At 49.2% G+C, this 26,459-nt stretch overlaps 1 protein-coding gene across 8 annotated transcripts in view; it reads left to right on the top strand.

Moving 5' to 3' along the window:
* The window catches only part of TRANK1 (tetratricopeptide repeat and ankyrin repeat containing 1), a 54,982-nt gene that overhangs the window by 6,746 nt on the left and 21,777 nt on the right, over positions 1-26,459 (top strand). For 7 of the 8 annotated variants that reach the window (XM_078607618.1, XM_078607616.1, XM_078607619.1 and 4 more), the window contains 10 exons: positions 4,931-5,055; positions 5,503-5,604; positions 8,852-8,987; positions 12,841-12,957; positions 15,943-16,359; positions 17,388-17,555; positions 17,977-18,216; positions 19,833-19,994; positions 22,198-24,845; positions 26,153-26,387. In XM_078607618.1, coding sequence (XP_078463744.1) covers positions 4,931-5,055; positions 5,503-5,604; positions 8,852-8,987; positions 12,841-12,957; positions 15,943-16,359; positions 17,388-17,555; positions 17,977-18,216; positions 19,833-19,994; positions 22,198-24,845; positions 26,153-26,387 — 4,350 coding nt within the window. Of the gene's footprint in view, positions 1-4,930; positions 5,056-5,502; positions 5,605-7,664; positions 7,868-8,851; positions 8,988-12,840; positions 12,958-15,942; positions 16,360-17,387; positions 17,556-17,976; positions 18,217-19,832; positions 19,995-22,197; positions 24,846-26,152; positions 26,388-26,459 lie in introns of those variants that run through there. The other variant, XM_078607624.1, reaches the window with a different exon arrangement.

The following is a 26,459-nucleotide window of genomic DNA, read 5'->3' as shown; positions in this document are numbered from 1 at the left end:
TGGAGGTCGTGTCAGGCCGTGCCACTCTGCGTGAACCCAACAGGACACGTGATCGGATAAAGGGGGGCCAGGGGCCCCAGGGAGGTCACGTGGTTGGGGGCTCGGGCCTTCCCGAAGGATCGGTAAGGGGGGAGTGGCCTGGGGCAGAGCCGGCCACGGGTGTGGACGGAGAGCTGGGCTGTTCTGCTGGGTCAACTCTGGGATGAAGCGATACCATCTACGATCCTCGGTCTCTGGTCCAGGAATGTAGTATCCTGGTGTGTTATCTAAGTTAGGAACGGTGGTTACCACCCTATGTCGTTATCCTGTTAATGTTAAGAGTTACCTGTTGTGTTTAGCTTATGAGTAGTGTTGCCTCCAAAGTTCGAGTGTGCGCCAGAGGTCGCAAACGGGTTTTGATTCCTTACCCATACCCATACCTGGCCGCACCAGGGTCGCAAACGGGTACCCGTACCCGGCCGGGTACGGGTAGCCGTGTATTGGGTAGGGTACGGGTATCGGGTACCCGATTGCGACCTCTGGTGTGCGCCTGAATTTAACCCACTTCACACGTATGAGTACACGCACATGAACGCCACTTTCCTCACCAGCAGCTGACACACGATCACAACAACAACAACCGCCATTCGCCACTAAGTGGTGGTGACGTCACCACGACGCTTGTGCCAGGCCATGTGCACCTTGAGGCCACGTGAAGTGTCGAACGCCCGCTGGCAGGAGGTCACGGGGCAGACCCAGGTGCCACGGGTCGACTGACTGAGATGACCGAGATGGCCGGCTGATGCACCACCTGTGCCCCCTACTGTGCCAACTTGCTGTGCTTTAGCCACCCGGCACTCTGCTCGTTGTTGTGAGTGTCGCTCCTCCGCCCTCTGTTGTTCTTGGAGGGCGACTGCCTCCAACTGCCCAGTAGTGTCCTTCACGAGCCTCCTCCACAGAGGCCGATCTTGACACCGCTGGTAATAGTTATCGGCAAGTCCACTCAGCTCCACATCCTCCTGTATCACATCACTCCATCTCTTCTCTAGCCCGTGCCGCGCCCGTTTAGCCCCCTCGATCCGGCCGAACAAAAGCTGTTTGGGCATGCGGTGATTGGGCATGCGGGCTACATGGCCCAGCCAACGCAGCCTTGCCTGCCGGAGGTGCTCACCGATGGGACTTTGTCCAGATCTTTCACCCCAAGGTGTACAGGGAATGGCTCTGACTCCCGGCCACGTAGTTTTACCCGGGCCTGCTCACCATCATGAAGGTCCTTAATGAGCGTGAGCAGAGGGTCAGGGACTCCCTACACCTCTGCTGTAGCAGACAGACAGAAAATATGGTATCTGTGCAGGACCGCCCTTTTTTGAAACCGCATTGGGGCTCCGCAAGCCTCTCCTCAGCGTGCCTCGCAAGGCGATGTTAAATAATCCTTGCCAGGACCTTTCCCGGCACACTGAGGAGTGAGATGCCCCTGTAGTTGTTACAGTCTGTGCGGTCCCCCTTCTTAAAGAGGGGGACCACCAGGGCATCCTTCCAATCCTGCAGAACCCGTCCAGTGGCCCAGACTGTTGTTATGATGTCATGTAGAGCAGTCTGCGCACAAACGCCACCCTCCCTCAGCATTTCGCTTGGGAGATCATCTCTGCCCGGTGCCTTTCCTGGTCTCAGACTCTGGATCGCCTTCAGTACTTCCTCAACGGTTGGCACCTCAGCCAGCCACTCACAGGGGGTGACTTCCTCCTCCAATATTTGAGGCACCGTAGCCTCAGCAGGGTCATCCCCACTTTGTGCCATGATGTTTTCCAGGCTGAGGGATTCCCCCTCCCCCAGGACCTAACAGAAATGCTCAGCAAATCTGCAAACTTGTTCCTGGGAGTCGGAGATTGGATCACCGTTCTTTCCCTTAATGACGGTAATAGGTGTGGCACTGCAGGTTACTTTTTTGATGGGGTTAAATAGGGATTTGTGATCACGGGCCATTGAGGCAGCCTCCATCTCCTCAGCAACCCACGACCACCACCCATCCTTGCAGCGCCTCACGGCTCTCCGAACCTCCGAGTAGAGGCTGTGGTAAGCCTCCTCATTCTCTGATGTGGGATGCTGTAGACGACTATGGTGGGCCTGTTGCTTTTTCTCAACCATCCTGAACACCACCTCTGTCAGCCAGGGTCTCTGGGGAGGTCTGGACCGCGTACCCAAAGTAGCCATTGCAGCTGCATGAGTCACAGTCCTAAACCTTGCCCATTTCCCCTCGACATCAGGAGGAGTGGGGGACGATGCCAACCCCAGCCGCAAGCGATGATGAAATTCTCGCTTGCAACTTCCATCAGCTACAGTGAGGGAAAAAAGTATTTGATCCCCTGCTGATTTTGTACGTTTGCCCACTGACAAAGAAATGATCAGTCTATAATTTTAATGGTAGGTTTATTTGAACAGTGAGAGACAGAATAACAACAAAACAATCCAGAGCAACACATGTCAAAAATGTTATAAATTGATTTGTATTTTAATGAGGGAAATAAGTATTTGACCCCCTCTCAATCAGAAAGATTTCTGGCTCCCAGGTGTCTTTTATACAGGTAACAAGCTGAGATTAGGAGCACACTCTTAAAGGGAGTGCTCCTAATCTCAGCTTGTTACCTGTATAAAAGATACCTGTTCACAGAAGCAATCAATCAATCAGATTCCAAACTCTCCACCATGGCCAAGACCAAAGAGCTCTCCAAGGATGTCAGGGACAATATTGTAGACCTACACAAGGCTGGAATGGGCTACAAGACCATCGCCAAGCAGCTTGGTGAGAAGGTGACAACAGTTAATGCGATTATTCGCAAATGGAAGAAACACAAAAGAACTGTCAATTTCCCTCGGCCTGGGACTCCATGCAAGATCTCACCTCGTGGAGTTGCAATGATCATGAGAACGGTGAGGAATCAGCCCAGAACTACACCGGAGTATCTTGTCAATGATCTCAAGGCAGCTGGGACCATAGTCACCAAGAAAACAGTTGGTAACACACTACGCCGTGAAGGACTGAAATCCTGCAGCGCCCGCAAGGTCCCCCTGCTCAAGAAAGCACATATAAATGCCCGTCTGAAATTTGCCAATGAACATCTGAATGATTCAGAGGACAACAGGGTGAAAGTGTTGTGGTCAGATGAGACGAAAGTGGAGCTCTTTGGCATCAACTCAACTCGCCGTGTTTGGAGGAAGAGGAATGATGCCTATGACCCCAAGAACACCATCCCCACCGTCAAACATGGAGGTGGAAACATTATGCTTTGGGGGTGTTTTTCTGCTAAGGGGACAGGACAACTTCACCGCATCAAAGGGACGATGGACGGGACCATGTACCATCAAATCTTGGGTGAGAACCTCCTTCCCTCAGCCAGGGCATTGAAAATGGGTCGTGGATGGGTATTCCAGCATGACAATGACCCAAAACACACGGCCAAGGCAACAAAGGAGTGGCTCAAGAAGAAGCACATTAAGGTCCTGGAGTGGCCTAGCCCGTCTCCAGACCTTAATCCCATAGGAAATATGTGGAGGGAGCTGAAGGTTCGAGTTGCCAAACGTCAGCCTCGAAACCTTAATGACTTGGAGAAGATTTGCAAAAAGGAGTGGTACAAAATCCCTCCTGAGATGTGTGCAAACCTGGTGGCCAACTACAAGAAATGTCTGACCTCTGTAATTGCCAACAAGGGTTTTGCCACCAAGTACTAAGTCATGTTTTGCAGAGGGGTCAAATACTTATTTCCCTCATTAAAATGAAAATCAATTTATAACATTTTTGACATGCGTTTTTCTGGATTTTTTTGTTATTCTGTCTCTCACTGTTCAAATAAACCTACCATTAAAATTATAGACTGATCATTTCTTTGTCAGTGGGCAAACGTATAAAATCAGCAGGGGATCAAACACTGTAGCTGAGACCAGGCCACCTTAGGTTGGAATGGGGTCCTGGGTGTACACCCACCACCAGAGTGGAAGAATGGCAGGCGCATCTTACAGATGACAAGTCAATAGTCAGAGGGCAGATCAGCTCCACGGTAGGTCCTGGTGTCAAGAACATGGGCTCACATCCGCTGGTCCATCACTATGTAGTCCAGCAGATGTTCTTGCTTGGACCCAGCATGCATCCATGATGTGTGGATGCGCCGATGCCGGAACAGCGTGTTGAAAATTACAAGCCCATGGGCTGCACAAAAATCTAGCAGCCTCCTACCGTTGTTATTGAGCTGATCTGGCCCATGCCTTCCAATCATTCCAGACCAGGTGCCAGCATCATGACCAACTCGGGCATTGAAGTCACCCAACAAGATGACTCTATCCCGAGGGGCCACTTTAGCCAGCACCTGTGACAGGAGGTCATAGAAGGCATCTGACTCATCGGCCTTGCCTGCATCCCTCCATGGATGTTCGTCTTCGGTGGGGGCATAAGTAACCACGACCACCACTCCTCGCCTCCGGTTGACGGGAAGGCGAGCCCAAAGTAGCCTGGGGCTTGCAGCTTCCCACACCTCACCGCCACGCTCCCACACCCCCTTCATTATTTTGTTCAGAAGAGCCACTCCCTGTTGTTTGGCAGTCTCCTGCCCCGAGGAGAGGACTGTCTACCCCTCATGGTGGCAGGAGCCAGAGCCAGTCCACCGGACCTCCTGAATGCCATAGATATCCAGGCAGTACCGATCCAGCTCCCGACAGAGGAGTGGCAACCTCTCCTCTGCAGTGAGCGTTCGAACATTCTACATGGCCATCCATAGTGGCTTTTTGTTTTTTCTGGAGGAGACCCGATCACACACACACATGCACACACACACACACCAATGTCAGTTTTCTTAATATAATTTTTCCCTTCGTTTTACCTCTATGGTGATAATGCTATGTTTTGTCTTCATGTATGCTCCCACACTTGACTTGGTGGCCTTTCTGTCTGTGTTGGCCGCAGGCAAGACCTACAACAAGAGCCTGTTTGTAGGGGTTCTGCGGATGCTTCAAGAACAACCACTGCTACACACGGAGAAAGTGTGGCACCACCTGCTGCACGAGATGGCAAAGCAGGGCCTCTGGAAGGCACGTGTGGCCGAACCGCAAGTTATGCGTGCCAATCGTGTCTGATGCCTACGGGCGCGACATCTCCTGCTCAGCCTTATGGGATTGCCACCAAGCGCTTGTCATATATTTTCTGAAAGCAAGGAAACGTATGCAGCACTGTGGAGCATAGTACGGGACAATGATGGGGTTTGCTGCACTCCGTTCTGCCGTTAACGTAGCGCGTATATTGACACATGCAGCGTTCACTTCGTAGACGCACGCGCTTAATTAGCGGTATTTAATATTGTACGATCCATTCAACGCGTGCGCAGTTCCCAGGTAATCATGCCCTATTCAAATTAACAGCAGAGTTTTCCAACGACTCGTGCTGGTTTACCTGACCGATATTAATGCTTGGGGTATAGCCCTCTGTCGTGGAGTGTGGGTGATGTTGGTTTTGATTTGTGTCCGGTGTGCAAATAACAGGAGATGTACATCGTGGTGTGTACGCCCGATGACCTCCAACCCCTAAATTCCGTGGTCGGAGCGGAGCCAGCATTATTCGTCACTCTCTACTCCCTCTTTCAGGTGGGTCGATGATTTTATGATGTGGCTGTAGAATTTTTCTGGTCACTTGTGTTGTGGAGGTCATTTCGTTTTGAATTATTTTTTTTGCGATTTCCCTAAAGAGGTGGACGTGTGAGTTAGAGGTCAGAGTGCTGAGCCGTCGCCACTCAGGGTCTGGGTTTAAATCCAGGCAGCCGCCTGTGATTTAACTGGGTCTCAAGTGTAGGGAGTTGATATATTCCCAGTTACCAATGATTGCACAAAACAACATCGCAATCAATTTGGTTCTTTGCTGCATTTGAGTAAATTCCACATCTGGCTTAACAAGCTCGGGTTGACTGTCATGTGACGAACATCACTGTCGATGGCAGAGCAGGAGGGAAAGTGCTGCCCCCTACTGTGTCGAATAGAGGTCGCTTGAAGGAATCTCAGAGGTAGTTATGTGTTATATTCTTCCCTGGGGCCTTCTCTTGACATGAAGAGTTGAACTAATTCAAGCGTTTTACCATAGGATGACCATTATTAGCTTTTGACGCCGTGTTCATATTATCAACCACTTTGGAATGACGAGTTGCGTTGACCCCATGGCCGGGATTTGAACTGCCATCCTCCCAATTGTAAATCAAGTGCTGTGATCAGAGACACCAAAGCAACTATGACATGTGCAAACATCGTCAGTCACGATCTATCCACTGCCAAATGATGGCTCACCAAGCCATCTTCCACCGTTGTGCGAAACAGCAATCCATCTCACTCCTAAACACCTGTTGCTTCCAGTGGTCTGCCTCCCAGGTGGACGTCCTCTCAGCTGTATTTCCTCCTTCGGCTGCCATTTCCACGTTAAACTATACTATACACTCTATGTTTATTTTACCAGGTAAGGCCCATTGAGCTGTATAGCTCTTTTTCTTAAGCGACCTGGCCAGAAATGATAACCCGACCATGTGGCTTATGTGGAAATGTATAGCGGCCAAATGTTCTCAACGCATGTTTCTAAATGTGGAGGGAAAACCCGGAGGACTCGGGGGAAAATCCACGCCAGAGAGAACATGCAAACTCCAAATATACACGCGTTGGAGTCAGGATTGAACCCACAACCTCCTGTATACCAGGCGAGGTAGTTAACATCTCACCACCATGGCACCAATCTGAACTACCGGCCATCGTTCTCCTGCCCAAGGCCAGTTAGTGTCCTTAATGGTCAATATGATGCCTTGTTGTATATATCGGTTGTAAAAAATATGAATGTTGTGTGTAATTAGTGAAAATGTCTTCTTGGTTCTTTCGGTAAAGTCACGTAGAAGGGAAATAATAAAATAATAAAAATGAAACAAAATAATTCTCACAACGTTTCGGCCACAACGCAAGCAGCCGTCCTCAGGTGAAGAACAGGGCTGTGGAAAGACCTGTCGGAAAGACCTGTTCTTCACCTGAGGACGGCTGCTTGCGTTGTGGCCGAAACGGCGTGTGAATTATTTTATTGTTTTATTTTTATTATTTTATTACTTCCCTTCTACGTGATTTTACCGAAAGAACCAAGAAGATGAATCCCTGCAGTCACAAAAGCTTTAAATCGAAATTTAGTGAAAATGTATTATTATTTAATTAAATGCAGTTATTACGTGTTATTAATTGTAAAATCAATTATTAATTGGTGTGCTTATGATAAATGACAATTTTGAATAAAGAATAGTTATTCCGAATTATGAATTCAAGGTCATTTAGTTGATTAAATTAGACCGTTAATGAATAGATTATCGTATTCATCACAATTATTAGCTTTCACATTGTCTAGGGGTATTTATTATCAATCATAATATCAATGATTCTTGCTTTCAACATTTACTGATTTTCGCTTTATTAATTATTGGCAATTATATCAGGTCTCAAAATGCAGATCTCACCGCAGGATACCGTTCTCGCAATTGAGAAGCATGATGCATGAGTTAAGAAGGTAGCACTCAGACCCTTCTTGATCTATGAAACTTTAATATCAACTTACATTGACATCCAACATTACTTATCAAATTAGAACTACAATATACATGGAAGTAATGACGACTTGACACATTTCTCTTCAGATGGCACTTTATTGAAGACACGTTCACTTGACATCGGCGGAGACCCCACTGCAACAGCGCCGAGTCTCCCGCGCATCTCCCTTATAACCAACCGAGGCCGCGCCCCCCTTCCCGAACCTTATCGCTGACTGGACGCTCGCTTCACCGGCAGACTCTACCGTCCTCTTCCGTCACCTGACCACGCTCCCTTCTCGATCACTCCCGTAGCCACCAGTCCCTTTGCACTCACAACTGATACCCCCATCATTACATCTCGTAGCCACCAGTCCCTTTGCACTCACAACTGATACCCCTGCTGTCATTACCTCCCGTGGCCACTAGTGCATTCACACTGTCGGCCGACTCCCCTGTCGGGGATTGTTCATAAGATCATGCAAAGTAGTAATATTAAACCTTTTGACCCTGAGCTGCATTGCCATGTAGTCGTATGTCCTCATCAAAGTTAAAGTTTAATACCATGATCAAGAATATTCATATGCAGTGGCTGTCATTATGAACGTTTCGACTCTAAACACCAGGATGTATTCTAAATTAAAGTTCAGATACTGAGTGTGGCCGGTTCCCTGTCATGGGCGTAGTTAAAACAGCAGGGTGCCCATTTATGGCCTTTCTGGTGATGCCTGTGCTCAAGGAAGGAGTTTCACAGGTTAATGTAACTTATCATCCCAAGCCATCATGCCTGTTTGTTTTCCAACTACTGTGCTAATTGATCTTTTGCTACAAATGTCTACAAGGAACAGACAAGATCACATTTTTAAATTATCTTTTGGAAAGGTCAAATCTACAGCAGCCTCTAACTTGTGATTATTCTCTAATCTCCCTGTCTCTCGGTGCATTCCAACGTATGCCTCACCGTGCTTCTTTGTGTAATTTCCAGCTTTTATTTCAGTGTTTTCCGTCGGCCTCCATGTTTCTCGTCCATGCCATGGCAGGGTCTTATTTGGTGATTATGATCTAAGCAACCTGGCAAGTGGCTCAGTGGCAGATCAAACGGCTCCCAGTCAGAGGGCTGTGAGTTCAAATCCTGGTTGGGAGTTGACTTAGCCCATCACCCCTCAATGTTTGATAAAATGAGCACCACTTTGTGAGGATGTCAGCAGTGGTTGTCAAGTTTCAAGGGAGGAGAGCTGTGATAAACTGGCGTGTGAGGCCCTGTATTTTTTGACGAGTGCCCTTTGTTCCCACAGCTGCTGGCCCCGGGTCAAGAGAAGTGGATCTATTTTTTGGTTACGTGGCTCATCAGCCACGGTGCCAAGCCCGCCTCCATCGGAGCCAACCCCTTGCACGCTGTGATGATTCTCATCCTTTACATGGGCATTTATTGTAAGTAACAGAAGTGCGCAGAGTGATTATTCAAGGTACACAAGTGGGAAACGCATAAGAGTGTTAACCCAGGGTTACTATTGTATGTATGTATGTTGAACATATTTTGCACCGTATGTAGCCAACCGTGATAACCGGAGGTGCGGGAGAAGGACGACAAACTTAACACAACCTCGCATTTTCTAAAGACATGCGTTCTCAATCTAGATCAGGGGTCCTCAAACTACGGCCCGCGGGCCACATGCGGCCCGCCGAGGACATTTATCCGGCCCATGGTCACTAATTGGGCTGCGCTTGTGAGCACTAATTGGGCTGCGCTGGTGAGCACTAATTGGGCTGCGCTGGTGAGCACTCATTGGGCTGCGGTGGTGGGCACTGATTGGGCTGCGGTGGCGAGCACTGATTTGGCTGCGCTGGTGAGTACTGATTGAGCTGCGGCGGTGGGCACTCATTGGGCTGCGCTGGTGAATGGTTCAATGGGCCAATTGACTGGATTTGCCCCCCAGGCTTAAGGCTGCCAGCCCTCCCCTGGCTGCGCTTGACTGGCTCTCCCTCCCTTAGCTCCCTCACTTGCCCCTCGGCTCCACTCCCAGTGATATTCCTGTGTGCTGGGGATGTACTGCGATCTGTGAACAAAACTGCAGGTGTAATTAACTTTTTAATTGCACCCGCACCAGTGTGAGCCTGGGGTAAAAGCGGAGTTCCCCCAATCAGACTGCATTGATGGGCAGTGCAGTCTGTATGTCTCTGTGTGGGCAAAGTTATTGCTGGTATATTGTTTTTGTGGCGCTGTATATATATATTGGTATTTTACTAATAGCAATTTTGACTCCCTAGGAAACAATGATGTCAAGAAAGAGAAAAATTGACTCGGAGTGTAGGATATTCAAAGAACAGTGGACTTATGATTACTTTTTCATGCAGTACAAGGAAAGAGCTGTGTGTCTGATATGCCAGAATATAGTGTCTGTGTTCAAAGAATACAATTTACGTCGACACTATGAAACTCAACATGAAGATAAATATGATTGTTTGGTCGGAGAAGTGAGAAAAGATAAAATATTAAAACTGAAAAATACATTAACAACTCAGCAAAATACTTTTGTGAAGCAGAAGCAGCTAAATATTTCATCACTGCGAGCAAGTTTTCAAGTTGCCAAGCTAATAGCGTGCACTGGCAGACCATTCGTGGAGGGAGAATTTGTTAAAGAATGTCTTCTTTCTGTTGCCAAAGAGATGTGTCCAGAGAAGGCCGATTTATTTAGTACAGTGAGTCTTTCAAGACCTACAATTACACGGAGGATTGAAGAAATGGGAGACAATTTGCATCAGCATTTGCAAAACTCCACAAAAAAACTTTCCTATTTTTCCTTGGCACTCGACGAAAGCAATGATGTTCGTGATTCTGCACAACTTCTAACTTTTATTCGTGGGACGAATGACTATTTCGAAGTCACAGAAGAGCTTGCTGCACTGCAAAGCATCAAAGGAACAACTACAGGAGAGGATATCTATGAAAAGGTTTGCCAAACTGAATAGTTTGGAGCTGAATTGGGCTAAACTAGCCAGTGTGACAACTGATGGTGCTCCTAGCATGGTGGGGTCGAAGAAAGGAGTAATTGCTCGCATTAACCAAGAGATGGACAAACATAACCATTCTCATCCAATAGCCATACACTGCCTCATCCACCAACAAGCGCTGTGTAGTAAATCACTGAAGTGGGACTCTGTTATGAAAATTGTGGTATCTTGTGTTAACTTCATTAGAGCTCATGCACTAAACCACAGACAATTTCAGGAATTTCTGTCTGAACTAAATGTTGACTATGAAGATGTTCTGTACCACACAGAAGTCCGTTGGCTGAGTCGAGGGAGAGTTTTGAAACGTTTCTATGACTTACTTCCACAAATTACAGCTTTTCTGCTTTCAAAAAACAAAGAAGTACCAGAGCTCAATGATGCAGAATGGAAATGGCACCTTGCCTTTCTGACAGATGTAACAGAGCTACTCAACAGTTTCAATGTGCAACTTCAAGGAAAGGGGAAGCTCCTCTGTGATATGCAATCACATGTCAAAGCATTTGAAGTAAAATTAGCCTCCTCATCAAACAAGTTAATGAGGAAAACTTCTGCCATCTCCCCACAACTCAAAATCTGTTAGCGGAAAAACCATTGGTTGCAATTCCCAAACAAAACATGTGTGGATTCACTGGAAAAATTGCAAAAGGAGTTCCAATTTAGATTTAAAGAGCTTCATCTCCATGAACAGGACATACAGCTTTTCCGTAACCCATTTTCTATTGACATTGAAAATGTGGATACAATTTACCAAATGGAACTGGCTGAACTGCAGAATTGTGACTCTCTGAAAGACGCATTCAAGTCAAGCAGCCTTCATAATTTCTATGCATCTCTCCCCTCTGAGACATATCCTCATCTCAGGAACCATGCACTCAAAATGACAACCATCTTTGGCAGCACTTATGTCTGTGAACAGACTTTTTCCAGAATGAAACATTTGAAATCTCCAACCAGATCTAGACTAACGGATGCACACTTGCATCACTTGTTACGACTAGCAGTGACAAATATGGAACCGGACATTGACCATCTCATTAGCCAAAAGCAGGCCCATAGTTCCCATTGAAATTCTGGCAAGTTTGTTGATTTAACTTTACTTGTTCTTCATTTTAAATATTGTATTTGTTCCCGTTTTGTTTCTTCACTTCAAAATAAGATATATGCAGTGTGCATAGGAATTTGTTCATAGTTTTTTTTAACTAAATTTCGGCCCTCCAACGGTCTGAGGGACAGTGAACTGGCCCCCTGTTTAAAAAGTTTGAGGACCCCTGATCTAGATGATTTAAAAGTGCATCGTGCCAGTGGCTTCCTAATGTCGGAAGAAAGAGTGTTCCAGACGGCCGCAGAAGCGCAACCGGAAGCGCGCGATGCAGTGACCGTCTTCATTGTTAATTCTAGTGTTCTCTGTCACACTGGAATTATTGAAGGTTGTTTGGGATAAAAATTGAGAAATTAAGTAAATTTGAGTGCTTCTGGAAAATGTAATTCAGCAATTTCAATCCACATTGCAATGTGCCAAAATAAGAGTATTTTAATAACTACATTCCCGCAAATATAAGGGGGCCAAAAACAAAACATTTGAGTATTTTTCTAGTCACAAGCATAGTTTCGCCCGTGTTAATACAAATTGTCACCTAGTCGTACTAGAACAGCCTTACAATGTATGTAAGGCTGTTGTGAAAATCACAAACTCGCTCGCTCACTATTGGCTATACCAGGGGTCGGCAACCTACGGCTCCGGAGCCGCATGCGGCTCTTTACGGGCTGCTTCTTGACGATATGTACGTATGTACAGTATGTACTCAGATGCATTGCGGCTCTTGAAATACTGAATTTTGTACCGAATTGGAAAGAAATGGCTCTTCTTGTTATTTTGGTTGCCGACCCCTGGGCTATACACATACACATGAGACGTGTTCTGCATGTGTGCCATATGCCAGTGTTTGTCGATACGTGAACTGCTGATGACACACTGAAAATCAAAACCAGTCCAGAGGTTGCTTGTATTAAATAAATACTGCTGAAACAACGAGATGCGCAAAAAATACTTTTGTTTATGTGGAGTGATAGGCACGTGGATGAGAAGCATTGTCAACCTCGTTTGCATGACGCCGCATTAGAGAGAAGCAATGGAGAAGTTTGATCATTTCTGAGTTTCAAATGACACGTCCAAAGTTTCCACGGTGGTGTTAATGAAGATGATGATGACGATGTGTGAGCATGACTGACAGTGTGTAACCGCATCCCAACGCCGCTTGTCTCTGGGTGGCAGGTAATTTCTGGCTGGTGAACGAGCTGGTTTGCAAACATGGGATGGACATCAATGACCAGGATGCACAGGGGCAGACTGTCCTGCACCTGGTGGCGAGGACGCGGTACTCCAGAGACCGTAAGGCTTCTACGAACGTGCGTGGGTGGGTGTGGGGAAAACCAGAGGAGAAGGCGCCCAGGGGGAGAAGGGATTTTAGCATCGGTAGTTGTAGCCGGGTTGCCATGTGTGTTGGAAAGCTTAGAGTGTGCGCACCTCGTAGATTTAACGACAAAGAGACGTGTGTGCAGCAGCATTGCGTGTGTAGGGGTTATTACGGGAGAAACGGCGGACGAGAAACACAGGGGTGTCTGCACTCACACACACGGGTGGTCACACCGACGTCCGCATCCGTTATCCCCCACGCCCCCGGCCATGAGGGGATCCCTATAAAAGGCGGGGAGCCAGAGAGCTCGAGGCGAGTTCGACACGAAGCTGACCAGTGAAGAACGAAGACTCGGAGATTAGGCCCTGGGACTCCCCTGTCTCGCTGCCCTTGTCAGGGCCGAGCTGGGTAAGCCAGCGGCGCGGACCAAGAGGTCCCGGACCTCTGCCCTTGTCAGGGCAAGGCCGGCTTAGCTGGTGCCGAGATCTGTGCTTGCCAGGGCCAGATCAGTCAGCCTCCCGTAGCCCACTAGAGGAGGACTGGGGAACAGGACAGAGGGCTTAGTACTAGGGTGGGTTTCCCATAGTACGGGTGAAGGGGCCGATACCCCTTCAACGATTGTGCCTGTCACTGAGTTAATAAACAGAGTGTGCCTCAACTCCAACCTCGTCTCCTCGAACTTACTACACGTGTACTACAGCTCTTGGGCCTGAACCAGACCACCAGCTCAAAAGAACTGAATGCTCAGAAATTGAGTGCTAATGTGTGAGTCTCAATGGAATCAAAATTTGTACATATGTCTGAACTTCTTTCGCACCGTGCGTAGCCAACCGTGCTAATCCATATCCGGGGCTCCCAGGGGTCTATAGAAGTAGTGGACGTTGACTACTTTACTCTTGATTAGTCATGAAGACGAAACCGATTTACAGTTGTGTCTTTGTTTCACTGCTTCCTTTGGCTGGGACGGCCACATTTACTCAACCTTTTGAGTTGGTGGTCTAAACGAAAATATTTCCGCACGTTCGGTTCCTTTGACCAGGTTGGTCTGGATGAGGCTGAGAATTTTTGTACGTGCAATACTACACTGTGTATTGTTAAGTCGATTTGTTTCCAGTCTGCATTGATGTTTCGGCTCTGATGTGTGTTCCCGTGACTTACAGATTTGAACCGTTAACAGTGATTTACAGTGTGAAATGTTACTGTTGGTCGCAGAGGCCATTCGTGTAATTCAGATCTGATTGGCTCTAGTTTTTCTCCATAATTGCACTTTTGATCACTGTGGTGCATTGTTGTTTAGTGGAATTTCCATTTTGTTTCCCCCGTTTTATTAATCATTTGCATTTACCCATCTCTCACGCAAAAGATATCTCTACTCTTTGGTTCTTTCGGTAAAGTCACGTAGGTAGGAAATAATAGATCACGACGTTTCGATCGCAACACAAGCGCCCGTCATCGAGTGAGACAATCGCAGCAGGGAAACTGCTGAAGCAGGCGAGAGAGCTGCCGTGACAAGAGGCTATCTAGGTAGGGCACGTGGGCGGGGCTAGAGATGGGAGAGAGGGGGGCTTGGGCAGCAAGATCGGTGGCGGCCAGAGCTCGCCAGGGGGGGAGGGGGGGGGGCTGTGGGTGGGGCAGAGCAAGATCTGCGGTGGACGGGAGAGCTCGCCAGGGTGAGAGAGAGAAGGGGGGGCAGAGCAAGATCGGCGGCAGGGCTCGAGTGGGATATGGGGGGAGAGAGAGCTGCCACGATCGGCGGCAGGGGGGAGAGAGGGGGTGGGCAGAGATAAGGGAGGGGAGGCAAGTGGGGAGAGAGAGGGGTGGGGCATAGATAATCGGTGGTCGGGGGAGAGAGAGAGGCTGTGTTAGTGAATGTGGCTCAGAGAGTCGAGAATAGCTGTTAACATAGGCAGGTAGGAAGGGGACATCACCACCAGTTATGACTTAAACCGGTTAATAACGTCCTTCCAATGATTGCTCAGTTTGTATCTCTCTTCTCCGTTGAAATTGTGTCTGTGTTTATATAGCTGGATGGCTTCATGGACAAATTTTTGAAGGTAGCCCGAAGGTTTGCAGAGTACCATGGTCTCGGATAAAACAATGTCGTGTGAGCCCACCGCGTTAAAACACTGATCCGCCACGGCAGAGGTATTGGTTCTGCCGTGTCTCCCGCCGCCGGACTTGCTCTGCCCCACCCCCAACCCCCCCTCTCTCACCCTGGTGAGCTCTCCGGCCGCCACCGATCTTGCTGCCCTGCCCCCCTCTCTCTCCCATCTCTAGCCCCGCCCACGTACCCTACCTATACAGCCTCTTGTCACGGCAGCTCTCTCGCCTGCTTCAGCAGTTTCCCTGCTGTGATTGTCTCACCTGATGATGGGCGCTTGTGTTGCGATCGAAACGTCGTGATCTATTTTCTACCTACTGACGTTATGTCAACCTCGACCTTAGCCTCCACCAACACCATAAATCGCTTTTATTTACGTTGTTTCCATATTTGTCGTCGCACCTTTCAAGAAAGCATCCCCGACGTAAACCAGGGGCACCACAGTGGCAAGATGTGAAATACCTCGCCTAGTATGCAGGAGGTTGTGGGTTCCAATCAACCCTAACGCCTGTATATTTGGAGTTAAGAGTATTTGCTTACTTTAAATTTGCATATGATAAGCCACTTTGTTGAGCTATCAATTGAGGTAACTTCTGAAACAGAGCTATATAGCTCAGTGGGCCTTACCTGGTAATAAATATATATTACTATCTCGCAATGCCTTGGCCAGTACAACACTCTTGTGAGTGGATACATTTAGTAATTTTGATGATGTGATGATGGTGGCCATGGAAACGGCGAATCAACTGTGGGCGCCAGCCATTCAATAAGGAAACCTTGAGCGGCATCATTGATCGCACCACTAGGCGTGCGTGTGCGTACGCTTGGGTCTTAGCGCGAATGTCTGCGTGTCACACAGTGCAAGTGGAACAGATCAAGCTGCTGCTGCTCCTGGGAGCGAGCATCCACATTCGGGATATTTCCGGCTTCCTCCCCTACGACTGCATCCCACCGGAGAACACTGTGGCACGAGCTGCTCTGGACCCCCGCTCTCGCCATACCGCTCGGCCAACCCAGGACCCCCCTACTCACCACACCGCTCAGGCAACCCAGGACCTCCACTCTCGCCACACCACTCCGCCAACCCAGGACCATCGCTTTCGTCACACCGCTCCACCCACCCAGGACCCACGCGCTCGCCACACCACTCGGCCAACCCAGGACCCCCCTACTCACCACACCGCTCCGCCAACCCAGGATCATCGTGGGGAACAGCAACACCCAGCTCGTGCGAGCTCGCTGCGTAGTACCAGGAGGAACGAGCAGAGCACGAGGGGTGAGGATGCACAGGGAAGTGGTGGGTAAGAGGGTGGTGGGCCCGCTTGATGGGGAGGAGGTAGGAGGCCCAGGGCCCAAGTGCGTTGCGTTGGTCGAGTTGTGGAAGGCAGGATCGGTTTGCTTTGCGCTGCAGTTCCTCCGATTCCCACGCACGTATTGTCAGCAGTCGTTAATTGCCAGCAAACTAAGCAAGATAATTCGTGGAAACCAAAACTACTCTCGGGCAACCAGATAATGCCTTTAATCTAAAGATTGTATCATAGGGAAAATCAGACTACCAATGGGTACTTCCAGTATTTGGGAGCACACTTGTGTACAACATAAATGTTAAGTAAAGGTGACCGAGCAATGCAGAGAAAGCAATGCACGGAGGATGCTAATATTATGTAAGCGTTCACTTAAGAGTGGCTCTATAGCATGGGTGTTGCGGTGGCAAGATATTAACTCCCTCGCCTAGTATGCAGGACGTCATGATGCCTGTAAATTTAGAGTTTGCATGTTTCCCCATGGTCGCGTGGAAGCCAAGGCTTTTGAGAAGCTGAAGGGGGAAAACTATTAACTAATTAAACTCTTTTTTTATTTTACCAGCTCAGGCCCACTGAGCTCTATAGCTATTTTTCATAAGCGACCTGGCCACAAATGAAAGCTCAACAAAGTGGCTTATTGTGCGGAAATTTTTTCAGCCAAATACTGTAAATGCATGTTTCTAAATGTAGAGGGAAAAACCGGAGGACCCAGGGAAAATTCCACCCTACAACTGGGAGAGAGACATGCAAACTCCAAATATACAGGGGCAGAGTCGGGATTGAACCCATCACCTGTATACCTGGCGAGGTAGTTAACATCTCGCCACTGCGGGGCACCCCTTACAGGTGCAATGTGCCAGCCTTCAACGGTGCTTGGGAATAGCCCTTGGCTGCGTGGGCTACACGAGGGATCTTTATCCATCCTCCACATCTCTGATTAGCACGTTTGTCTATGTACGGTGCGAAAGAAGTTCAACGTACATACATTGTTTCTGCGCAGCGCACAGTAAGAGGCGTTCGCCGGCGAGCAACGCCACTCCTGAGGACGATTCCCTCCGCGAGGCGCTGGAGGAGCTCGCGGCACTGGCGAAGCGCCCAAGTAAACGTCGCTCCCTTGCGCAGCACCCAGCCACCAGGAAGCTGCTGCTGTGTCTCAAGGAACTGCGAGGTGGGGCCTCGGCACTGAGCGTCGTGTACGCATTTACCCAGGCCTGCACGCCTGCAGCGCTTTCTCTATCTGTCAAATCCTTGCCCCTGTTGCTGTGCTGTGGCTGTGAGACCCTTATCCCATGCCTTGCAGCCCTTCCTGCCCCGGATGTCCCCGAGGCTCGTTTTTGTCATTGTGCTGGGCCCAGTTATTTCAACATGAGCTGTGCTGTGGTGTCGCACTCTCCCTTCTCTCCCGAGTTTCACTTTCTCCTGCCTGACCCATCCACGTCCGCCTTCTACCCTAACGTAGTTTTGTTGTTATTTTTTTTAAACGTCTTTGTGTGCGATCACAGTTAGTTCTCGTACGTGCAGAAGGTGTGCCAGGCCTATGTGGCGAAGCCGCCCTGCCCCTCTCTCTCTGTGCGCGTGTGCCGCTGTAGAGGTGCCTAGCGAGGCGCATGGTCTGGTGGGACCCGAGCTTTGGACCGAGCTGTTGAAAGAGCTGCTGAACGCAGGCGACTGGAGGCACAGCCTGATGCTGCTGCGAGGTGGGGCGGCTTCCTTGGCCGCGCAGGCCGACCTGTCGGAGCTTTCCATGCAGACCATGCTCCCCCGGCTCCTGCCCACGCACGGCTTCAACAGCGCCGGGCTGCTGCTGCGGGCCCTGCTGCACTGTGGGGGTGTGTTACTTGCCGGCACCGCGTACAGGGGGATAGTTTGTTGTCCTTCCCCCGCTCCTCCAATTAGCATGGTTGACTACGTATGGTGCGAAAGAAGTTCAAGCATACATACGTACATACGCTGCTCTCAAGCAACACGTGCGTGTGAATTGCTCTGATTAACACGGGCACCCCAGGGACATAACACGAGCACGTTCTGTTGAAGGTAAACGTATCGAGTGGTAAACGTGAGTCTCCTGAGAATCATTCGCCTGTGCAGCAGAAGGCATGTTCAGCAGAAGGACTGTGCAGCAGAGCACCTGTGCAGCAGAAGGCATGTGCAGCAGAAGGCATGTGCAGCAGAGGGCCTGTACAGGAGATGGTGACACAGCCAAGGCAGGGGGTTGTAGACCCTTCGTGAAACCCACAAAATAAATTTTGCTTCTACAGTAGACTCTTGGTAATCTGTGCTAATGACGAGGAGGACGGTCACGGATTATTCAAAATCACGGATAATCCTAAAATATAAATTTTTCGCGGATCTATGTCAAAACCACTAATAGTTTCGTAAATTTAAACTCACAAAATAAATGATCGGATAAATCCCTCTAAATGAAGCACAACTGACGATTTTGATTGTTATTCTTTCGATTTATAATGAATACGAACGATTGACCAACCGATGCACGTGCTCGGTGATAACTGCTCCTGCGCAGAAAACTCGGCCCACTAAGTGAATGACAGCAGAGCCACGCCAATCAACATCAAAGCCAGGCCAGTCTGAAAAGCTATGCACTTTTATATCTAGATTGAAAACTAATTTCTTTAGAACTGATTTTTGTGTTAAGTTTTATTGTCCTTTCCCCGCATCTCTGATTATCACGGTTTGCTATGTATGATGCGAAATAAGTGCAAGATACACACATACACTGGGTGATTTGGTCACAGAGCATGGAGAGATCATATTTCCAGACCTGAAGTGTGGGTGAGGCTGGTGCTAGTAGTGTGTTGTGTGCACAGCTTGCAATACTGTGTGGCGTTGGGGACTTGTGCATGGATGTGTGGGTTTGTGTAGGTGAATGCTTGTGGTGCTTTGAAACGTGTGGTGCAGCGTGCGTGTCACCGGTGAAAAGCTGGCCCGGTGGCTTATAGAGGTCAAAGTGATAAAAAACCAAGTTCTCAAGTGTAGATGTTTTATGGTCTCGGCCTTGTCATCATCTATATGTATCCGTTTCAGTGAGTGTAAAAGAGCTGCCCACAATTGTGTGGAACAGGAGTCCCTTGAAGGGATCTCAACTGTAGCTCGGTGATCTGTTTTGTGGGCCATTATCTATCATGCAGTTTACATAAAATTGGAGATATACGACGGCAACAAAATCCAAAGATTTTTACCCTGTGAGTTAAAAACGACATGGGGTTCCAGAGACAAGGCTCGTGGGAGTTTCTGGCTGCATTCACTCATCTGCTCCTGCCTCTTGCTGCTGGCTAAGAAGCCTCACTTCTTGCCACCAACGGTGCGGCCATGGCGAGTCGGTGAAGCGTGCGGTGGCTGTGAAATCGTACATACAATGTTGAACTTCTTTTGCGCCGCGCGTAGCCAACCGTGCCAATCGGAGGTGCGGCTGTTGATGTTGCAGTGCGGGTGAACGGGCGCAAGGAGCTGCCGCTGTGCGTGCTGCACGGGGAGATCGCCATCGCGCGCCTGCTGCTGGAGCACGGCGCCGACCCGGCCTGGCTGTCCCTTGTGCACGGGGACACGCCGCTGCATGCCGCCCTCAACATCGCCTGCTCTAGGAGAGGTGCCCCAACCCTACTCCCCCCCCACACCCCATCCACCCCAACCGTATCCAACAACAGCTTGCAGTCGCGAGGCACTAAATTGCGTGACCGCTGTCTCCAGATGCCGCGCAATTGGAAGATTTGTAATTGGATACCAAGCGGGCGGGAAGGGATGACGAGGGTAAATCCACCTTCACCCTCGCCCAGCAGAGGGTGACACTGCCTGCCATGCTCGATGGTGACATGGACACAAGGCAGGGAGTCAGGGGGGGGTGGTAGCCCCCAAGTGAGACGTACAAATTGGACTTCGCTTCCCCGCCTGAGAATATTCCCTGCATAACACGACCGTTCTAATGACCGTACCATCGCCGCTGGCATCGTCATGATGTTATGCACTTTGTGCGCGGCCCTTTTGACAATCCACTGCCAGATGAGGGCCTCTCCCATGCAGTGTCAGGTCGTGGGCGCTGTTTGACCTTGGACCTTGACAACTGTATTTTCGCTGGGAGGACCCGATGAGCTACAAAGCTATGGTTCTGGCCAGGCCCGGGGGGGGTCGGCAATGAAGGAAGATTTCGGAGGAAATTACATATCTGGATAAATTAATTGCACATAAACTCGACCACAAGTAAACACAATCTGGCATAAACTCAATCGTGCATAAACTCTTAACAAAACAGAATAATATCCAAATTATACAATTCAAGGGTAAATTACATGAGCAAATGCACAGTTATTAAAGCACAGCTGCCAAAGCACAGTTGGGAGTGTGGCCGAAGTTGACATCAACCGTGACTTTTATTCGCCCAGTGTTCAAGGCACTGGCGAGTGTGGGTTGGTGAAGGCGGCGGGGAGCATAGACGCGGGAGAATAGAAGCACAGTACAATAAATTTCGATTTCAAGCTTTCGTGACTGCAGGAATTCATCTTCTTGGTTCTTTCGGTAAAGTCACGTAGAAGGGAAGTAATAAAATAATAAAAATAAAACATAAGAAAATAATTCTCACGACGTTTCGGCAACAACGCAAGCAGCCGTCCTCAGGTGAAGACCAGGTCTGTCGGGGAGACAGTGTCTGAATGAAACACCACCATGCTTGGAGCGTATATTTAAGCTGGGTTGGAAGGGGGGAAGGGTGCCTTGACAAAAGAATTAGCATATCTTTCACTTGACGGTCAATGGTATAGTGTATAGCAGATTGTATAATAATAAATAGTATAAAATTGTAATGTTTAATACAATGTATAAGGCAATATATAGTATCATAATTGTATAGTGAATATACAGCAGTGTGATATACAGTAGGATGGATAGAATAATACATAGTGTAATATTACACTATGTATTATATATAATTTAATGTTGGCTTTGTCTATGGCAGCATATAGTACGGGGTAGACCCGTGTGATGTAAGGGAAAAAAGTTTAGCTGGAAGCATATTATATTTTTTGCGACATAGAATTGTAATGTATTACTTTCTGTTAGTAGCTCAGCTTATTGGAGAGTATATTTAGTATACTGATAATACTATGTAGTTTATACTTTAGTTTTTTTTTTTACGTGGTTTAGTTACTGCAGCTACATACTATTAACATTCCTTCCCTTTATTAATGCTACCCCTATCCCCTCCCTTTGATGCTGCTAATCCTGCATAATGCACGGGCATAATATGACTTTGAAACCCCCCGCCCACCTCCTACGCATTTCACAAGTAGTACTAATCACATACCTGCATTTCCCATAAATATGCTAAATTCCTCTTGATATGCAAATTATTTTGTCAAGGCGCCCTTCCCCCCTTCCAACCCAGCTTAAATATACGCTCCAAGTGTGGTGGTGTTTCATTCAGACGCTGTCTCCCCGACAGACCTGGTCTTCACCTGAGGACGGCTGCTTGCGTTGTGGCCGAAACGTCGTGAGAATGATTTCATTGTTTTATTTTTATTATTGTATTACTTCCCTTCTACGTGACTACCGAAAGAACCAAGAAGATGAACACAGTACAATAGTGGATTTGCCACACTGCCTTCTGCTGACCGCCACGTAGCAGTCCCGCAGCCGTCTACGACAACCTGGTCGGCATGTTGTTTGCAACCTGGCCCCATTGCAGGCTCAGTCCTACTGAGCTTGCGAGAACCGACGAGATCGGGCGCACTCTGGGCGATTAGTGTAGAGCCGCATTTCAGGACCTGCTTTATATTTTTTTGCACTGTTTTTTTTTCCAGACGAAGAGGGGCTGCACATTCTGAAGTTGCTTTTGGAGAAAGCCCCGAATGTCAATGTGAGGGACGCGGATGGCAACTCCCTGCTGCACCTCGTCTTCTCTTTGCCGCATTCAAAGCACCACAATGAGATACTGCGCTCGCTCGCCTCGTACCGCATCGATCACACGTGCCAAAACAAGGAAGGGAGGCACGCATTCTGGGGCATCAAGCAGAAAGACCCCCGCATGCAGATGTGGAATAGCATGGCCTGCAAGCAGAAAGGCAACAGCAGAAAGGGACGCGACGGCAGGAGACGCAAGCGCCCGCCGGAGCGCAACGGCACGCACGCCAAGACGGAGGTCGGGCCCGAGGCGTCCTCTGATTTTGTGGATGAAACAGTCGAGGAGGATGATGATGACGCTGGAGACGACGTGGAAAAAGTGGATGCTCTGAAGAAGGATGTGGTCAGTTTGGCCAGAGACGCTTTGGCCCGAGAAATTGAAGATCTCATTGAAGAATACGATCCTGTGAAGATGCAGACGGCAAAATCTGCGGAGCCAAGGTCTCCTGCGCCAACAGTCACGGAGTCGCCTTTGAGTGTCGCCGAACGCCAAGCTGGTGGAAGCGCCCCGCCGCAGCCTCCGCAGCATACGCCACCGAGGCAGGAGCTTCCGGATGCACTTGATGAAACGTACAGTTTGTCCGACGGTGAAAATGCACGTGATGAGAACAGTGTAGGGGACGATGACGATGGTGACGACGGCGTGGCGGGTCCTGACTTCAACTCGCTGACCTGGGAGATCGAGTGCACCCGCGATGCCCTCAGAATTCTCAACGATAAGAGCCTCCCGCACACCACGAAGAGGAAGATCGTAAGGGTGATTTACTCGCTTGGCAACGGTGACTGGCACCTTCACCGCATCAAGCAAGTGAAAGGCATCGCCGAGTCCAGCGAGATCAGGCTGTTTGAGGCCAGGTTAGACAAGGCTGCCAGGCTGCTTTGGGAATTGGCAATCGACTTTTCGCCACGTTGCAGTGCCGAGCCCGAGAAAATCATCGATTCTGAAGAGTCTACTTCGGGAGAAAAGACTGGAGAAGTCTACAGCGAGATCATCCGCATTTGGGACATTGTCCTTGAGCACAAGCAACTCGACCACAGAATAAAGAGGATAATTTCCTCCTACAACCGCGGGACATCCTGCTTGCTCCACCACAAGCTGAAGGGCATCGAGCGGGCATCGTTCCCCTCGCAGCAGAACGTGCGGCAGAGGTATCCGCTGCTCTTCGTCAAGACGGGCAGCTCTGATGGTGCCCAGCCCGTGACAGCAGAAGCCCGAGATTACTTTCCTCCAGCGAGCACGATGGAGACTGAGTACAACATCATGAAGTTCCACACCTTCAGCACGACCGTGGCGCTCAACGTCCTGCGCTGCCCCGAGCAGACGATCGAATACCCATTCCGCGTGGGAGAGCTGGAGCACGCGGTCATCAACCTGAACCCCACGCCCTTGGAAGCCATCATCCTCATTGGCCGCTCGGGCACCGGCAAGACCACGTGCCTGATGTACCGGCTGTGGAACATGTTCGACAGGTATTGGCAGACGACCACACTCTTGGGAGAGCCGTGGATCCCGAAGGCCATGCTTCCGCCGCCTCCGTTGCCGGACGACGTGGGAGCCAGGGAGAACGTTGCCCTTGACTGCCCTGTGAAGAACGGCTGTGTAGATGATTCCAGCCGAAAGGGGACGTGTGAGCTGGAACGGGAAGCTTGCCTCCATGCTTCAGAGCGTTTCGAAATTGACCGAGGAAATTATTTATTGGAACCTGCCGCTGAGATTGGTGCCACACAGCTTGTAAGTCAGCAACTCGAGGAAGGTGCTGCTCCAATTTATGAACATCTTCATCAGCTGTTCGTCACCAAGAACCATGTGCTGTCTCACGAGGTGCAAAGGAACTTTGTGGAACTATCCAAATCTACTGCCGGCACCCGGCACTACTCGCCCATTAACATCAGCAGCGTGTGCAGGCTCCAGGACGTCAAAGATGATAACTTTCCGCTCTTCTTGAACTCGCGACAACTCCTTCTGCTGCTCGATGCGTCGCTCGCCAACCCGTTCTTTGCCAGGAACGAAGATGGAAGCTTAAAGAAAGCCGTCCATGGGTGGTCCATGGACGACGATATTTTGGACCTCAATAATGCAGAAGACGCGATGGAAGAGGATCCTGACAACGAGGAAGACCACCAGGCGGATATTGGTAAATTTCACGAATCCAAAAAAGAGGACCCCAGAAAGTTTGTGACGTACGAAGTCTTCACAAGCGACATCTGGCCAGCCATGGTGAAGGGGAAGAGCCCGTATAACCCTGCCATGGTGTGGATGGAGATCAAGTCTTTCATAAAGGGCTCCATGGAGGCCCTCAAGAGCCCCAACGGGGTCCTCGGTTTGGAGCACTATAAGGAGCTGGGCCAGAAGCGGGCGCCCAACTTCACCGGGGACCGTGGCGAGGTGCATCAGCTGTTCCGCGCCTACCAGCACGTCAAGTCCCAGAGGTGCTTCTTTGACGAGGAGGATCTCGTGTTCCACATCTACTCTCGCCTCTGCCAGCTCGAGGTCATGCCTTGGTCAATACATGAGCTCTACGGGGACGAGATCCAGGACTTTACGCAGGTGCAAAATCAACCGTGTCGGTGCATGTGTTAAGTCGATCAGAATCAGAACATTTAGTTACACTGGAGGAATCCGATGACCTATAAATCTCTTTTTTACAGATGTCCAGATCTCAGGGCACATTGGGGATGTGTTCCTGATTTTCGGATAAATCTGAAAAATGTGAAAATTGGACCTAGATAAGAAATTCGGACGATCAGAATTGTTTGTTTGAATTCGGATTGATCCAAAAGTATGACGTTACAGGAAATGATGTCACTTCATTTTTTTCTCACCAAAAGTAGCCTCGCGTGGCATTGGGCGATGTCACTTTTGTTCGCACGAAGACGCGTTTAATAATTATTGCTTAATGTTTATTGCCCGAAAATCCTAAAATCCCCTAAATGTTCAAAATGGTAATAAAAATGCAAGAATCCAAAATGCTTGAATCTGAAAAATAAACATTTCTAGAGCATGTGCATTGTGCATGTATGGATTGTTGTATTTCACCAAAGTGACCCACAGCACCAACCAGGTCCATAACTAAATAACAAGGTAGGGAGGTACAGCACGCCATTGGTGAACATAACCAGGAGCGACGGACCAAAGTGTGAATCAACACTTGAGAATCAAAAAGTGCATGACAAATGTCTGCTACAAAATAATAACGCTGAAATAGACCTGAGCAGTTTAACACGTAGGCTTTCGCGACCAATATTGTTCATAATCAACGATTTTTGGGTTTAGATCGCGTTATTTATAAATGTGTCGTAACCCTCCACCACCCGACACGGCCAATCAGTAAAAAAAAAAGTGTCACGTTGACAAAAGACAAATTGCCCGATGATGCTGGATGCAATTACCAGCGAAACGTCGTACTCAAATTGTAAATGTTGTGGTTTCACGCTTCAACACACCGGTGGGCTAAAGCAGTGAACTATTTGTCTTTTGTCAACGTGACACTTTTTTTTTTACTGATTGGCCGTGTCGGGTGGTGGAGGGTTACGACACATTTATAAATAACGCGATCTAAACCCAAAAATCGTTGATTATGAAGACCTGAGCAGGACATCTAGCTAGGATGTCAGGGGACAGACAGGCGAGACTAACGGCGGATTAGAAGGCAAAGGAGAAAGCGGGAGACAACATGATTTGTAGAAGTGAAGGTGAAGAGCGGCCGACACCAGCGGAAGGCGTTTGCCCCACAGCGGGAGGACGTTCATGGTGGAGAGACCACGGCAAAGTGGTGCTGATTGACGAGCGCCGTCGTCTGCGACCGCCACCCCCCTTCGCCCCCCCCCCCCACCACCCCCGTGTCCCGTGTGCAGGCCGAATTGGCGTTGCTCATGCGCTGCTGTGCCGACCCCAATGCCATGTTTCTCACGGGGGACACGGCCCAGAGCATCATGCGCGGCGTGGCCTTCCGCTTCAGTGAGCTGCGCTCGCTCTTCCATTTCGCCAGCCTCCCGCCAGGTGGCGGCGCCACGACGCATCACTCGCGCATTGACGTGCGCAAGCCCAAGCGTCTCTACGAGCTCTGCCAGAACTACCGCTCGCACTCGGGTAAGCGCCCACGACCACGTGCAGATGTGCGCCTGGGGGGCCAGGTGGGAGGCATGCTGAGCCGCTGTCGCT

Source organism: Lampetra planeri, chromosome 28, assembly GCF_965212315.1.
Source record: "Lampetra planeri chromosome 28, kcLamPlan1.2.h2, whole genome shotgun sequence".
In the NCBI taxonomy this organism is placed as follows: Eukaryota; Metazoa; Chordata; class Hyperoartia; order Petromyzontiformes; family Petromyzontidae; genus Lampetra; species Lampetra planeri.
Note: the sequence above shows the minus strand (reverse complement) of the source record. Positions and strands in the feature narration are given on the sequence as shown.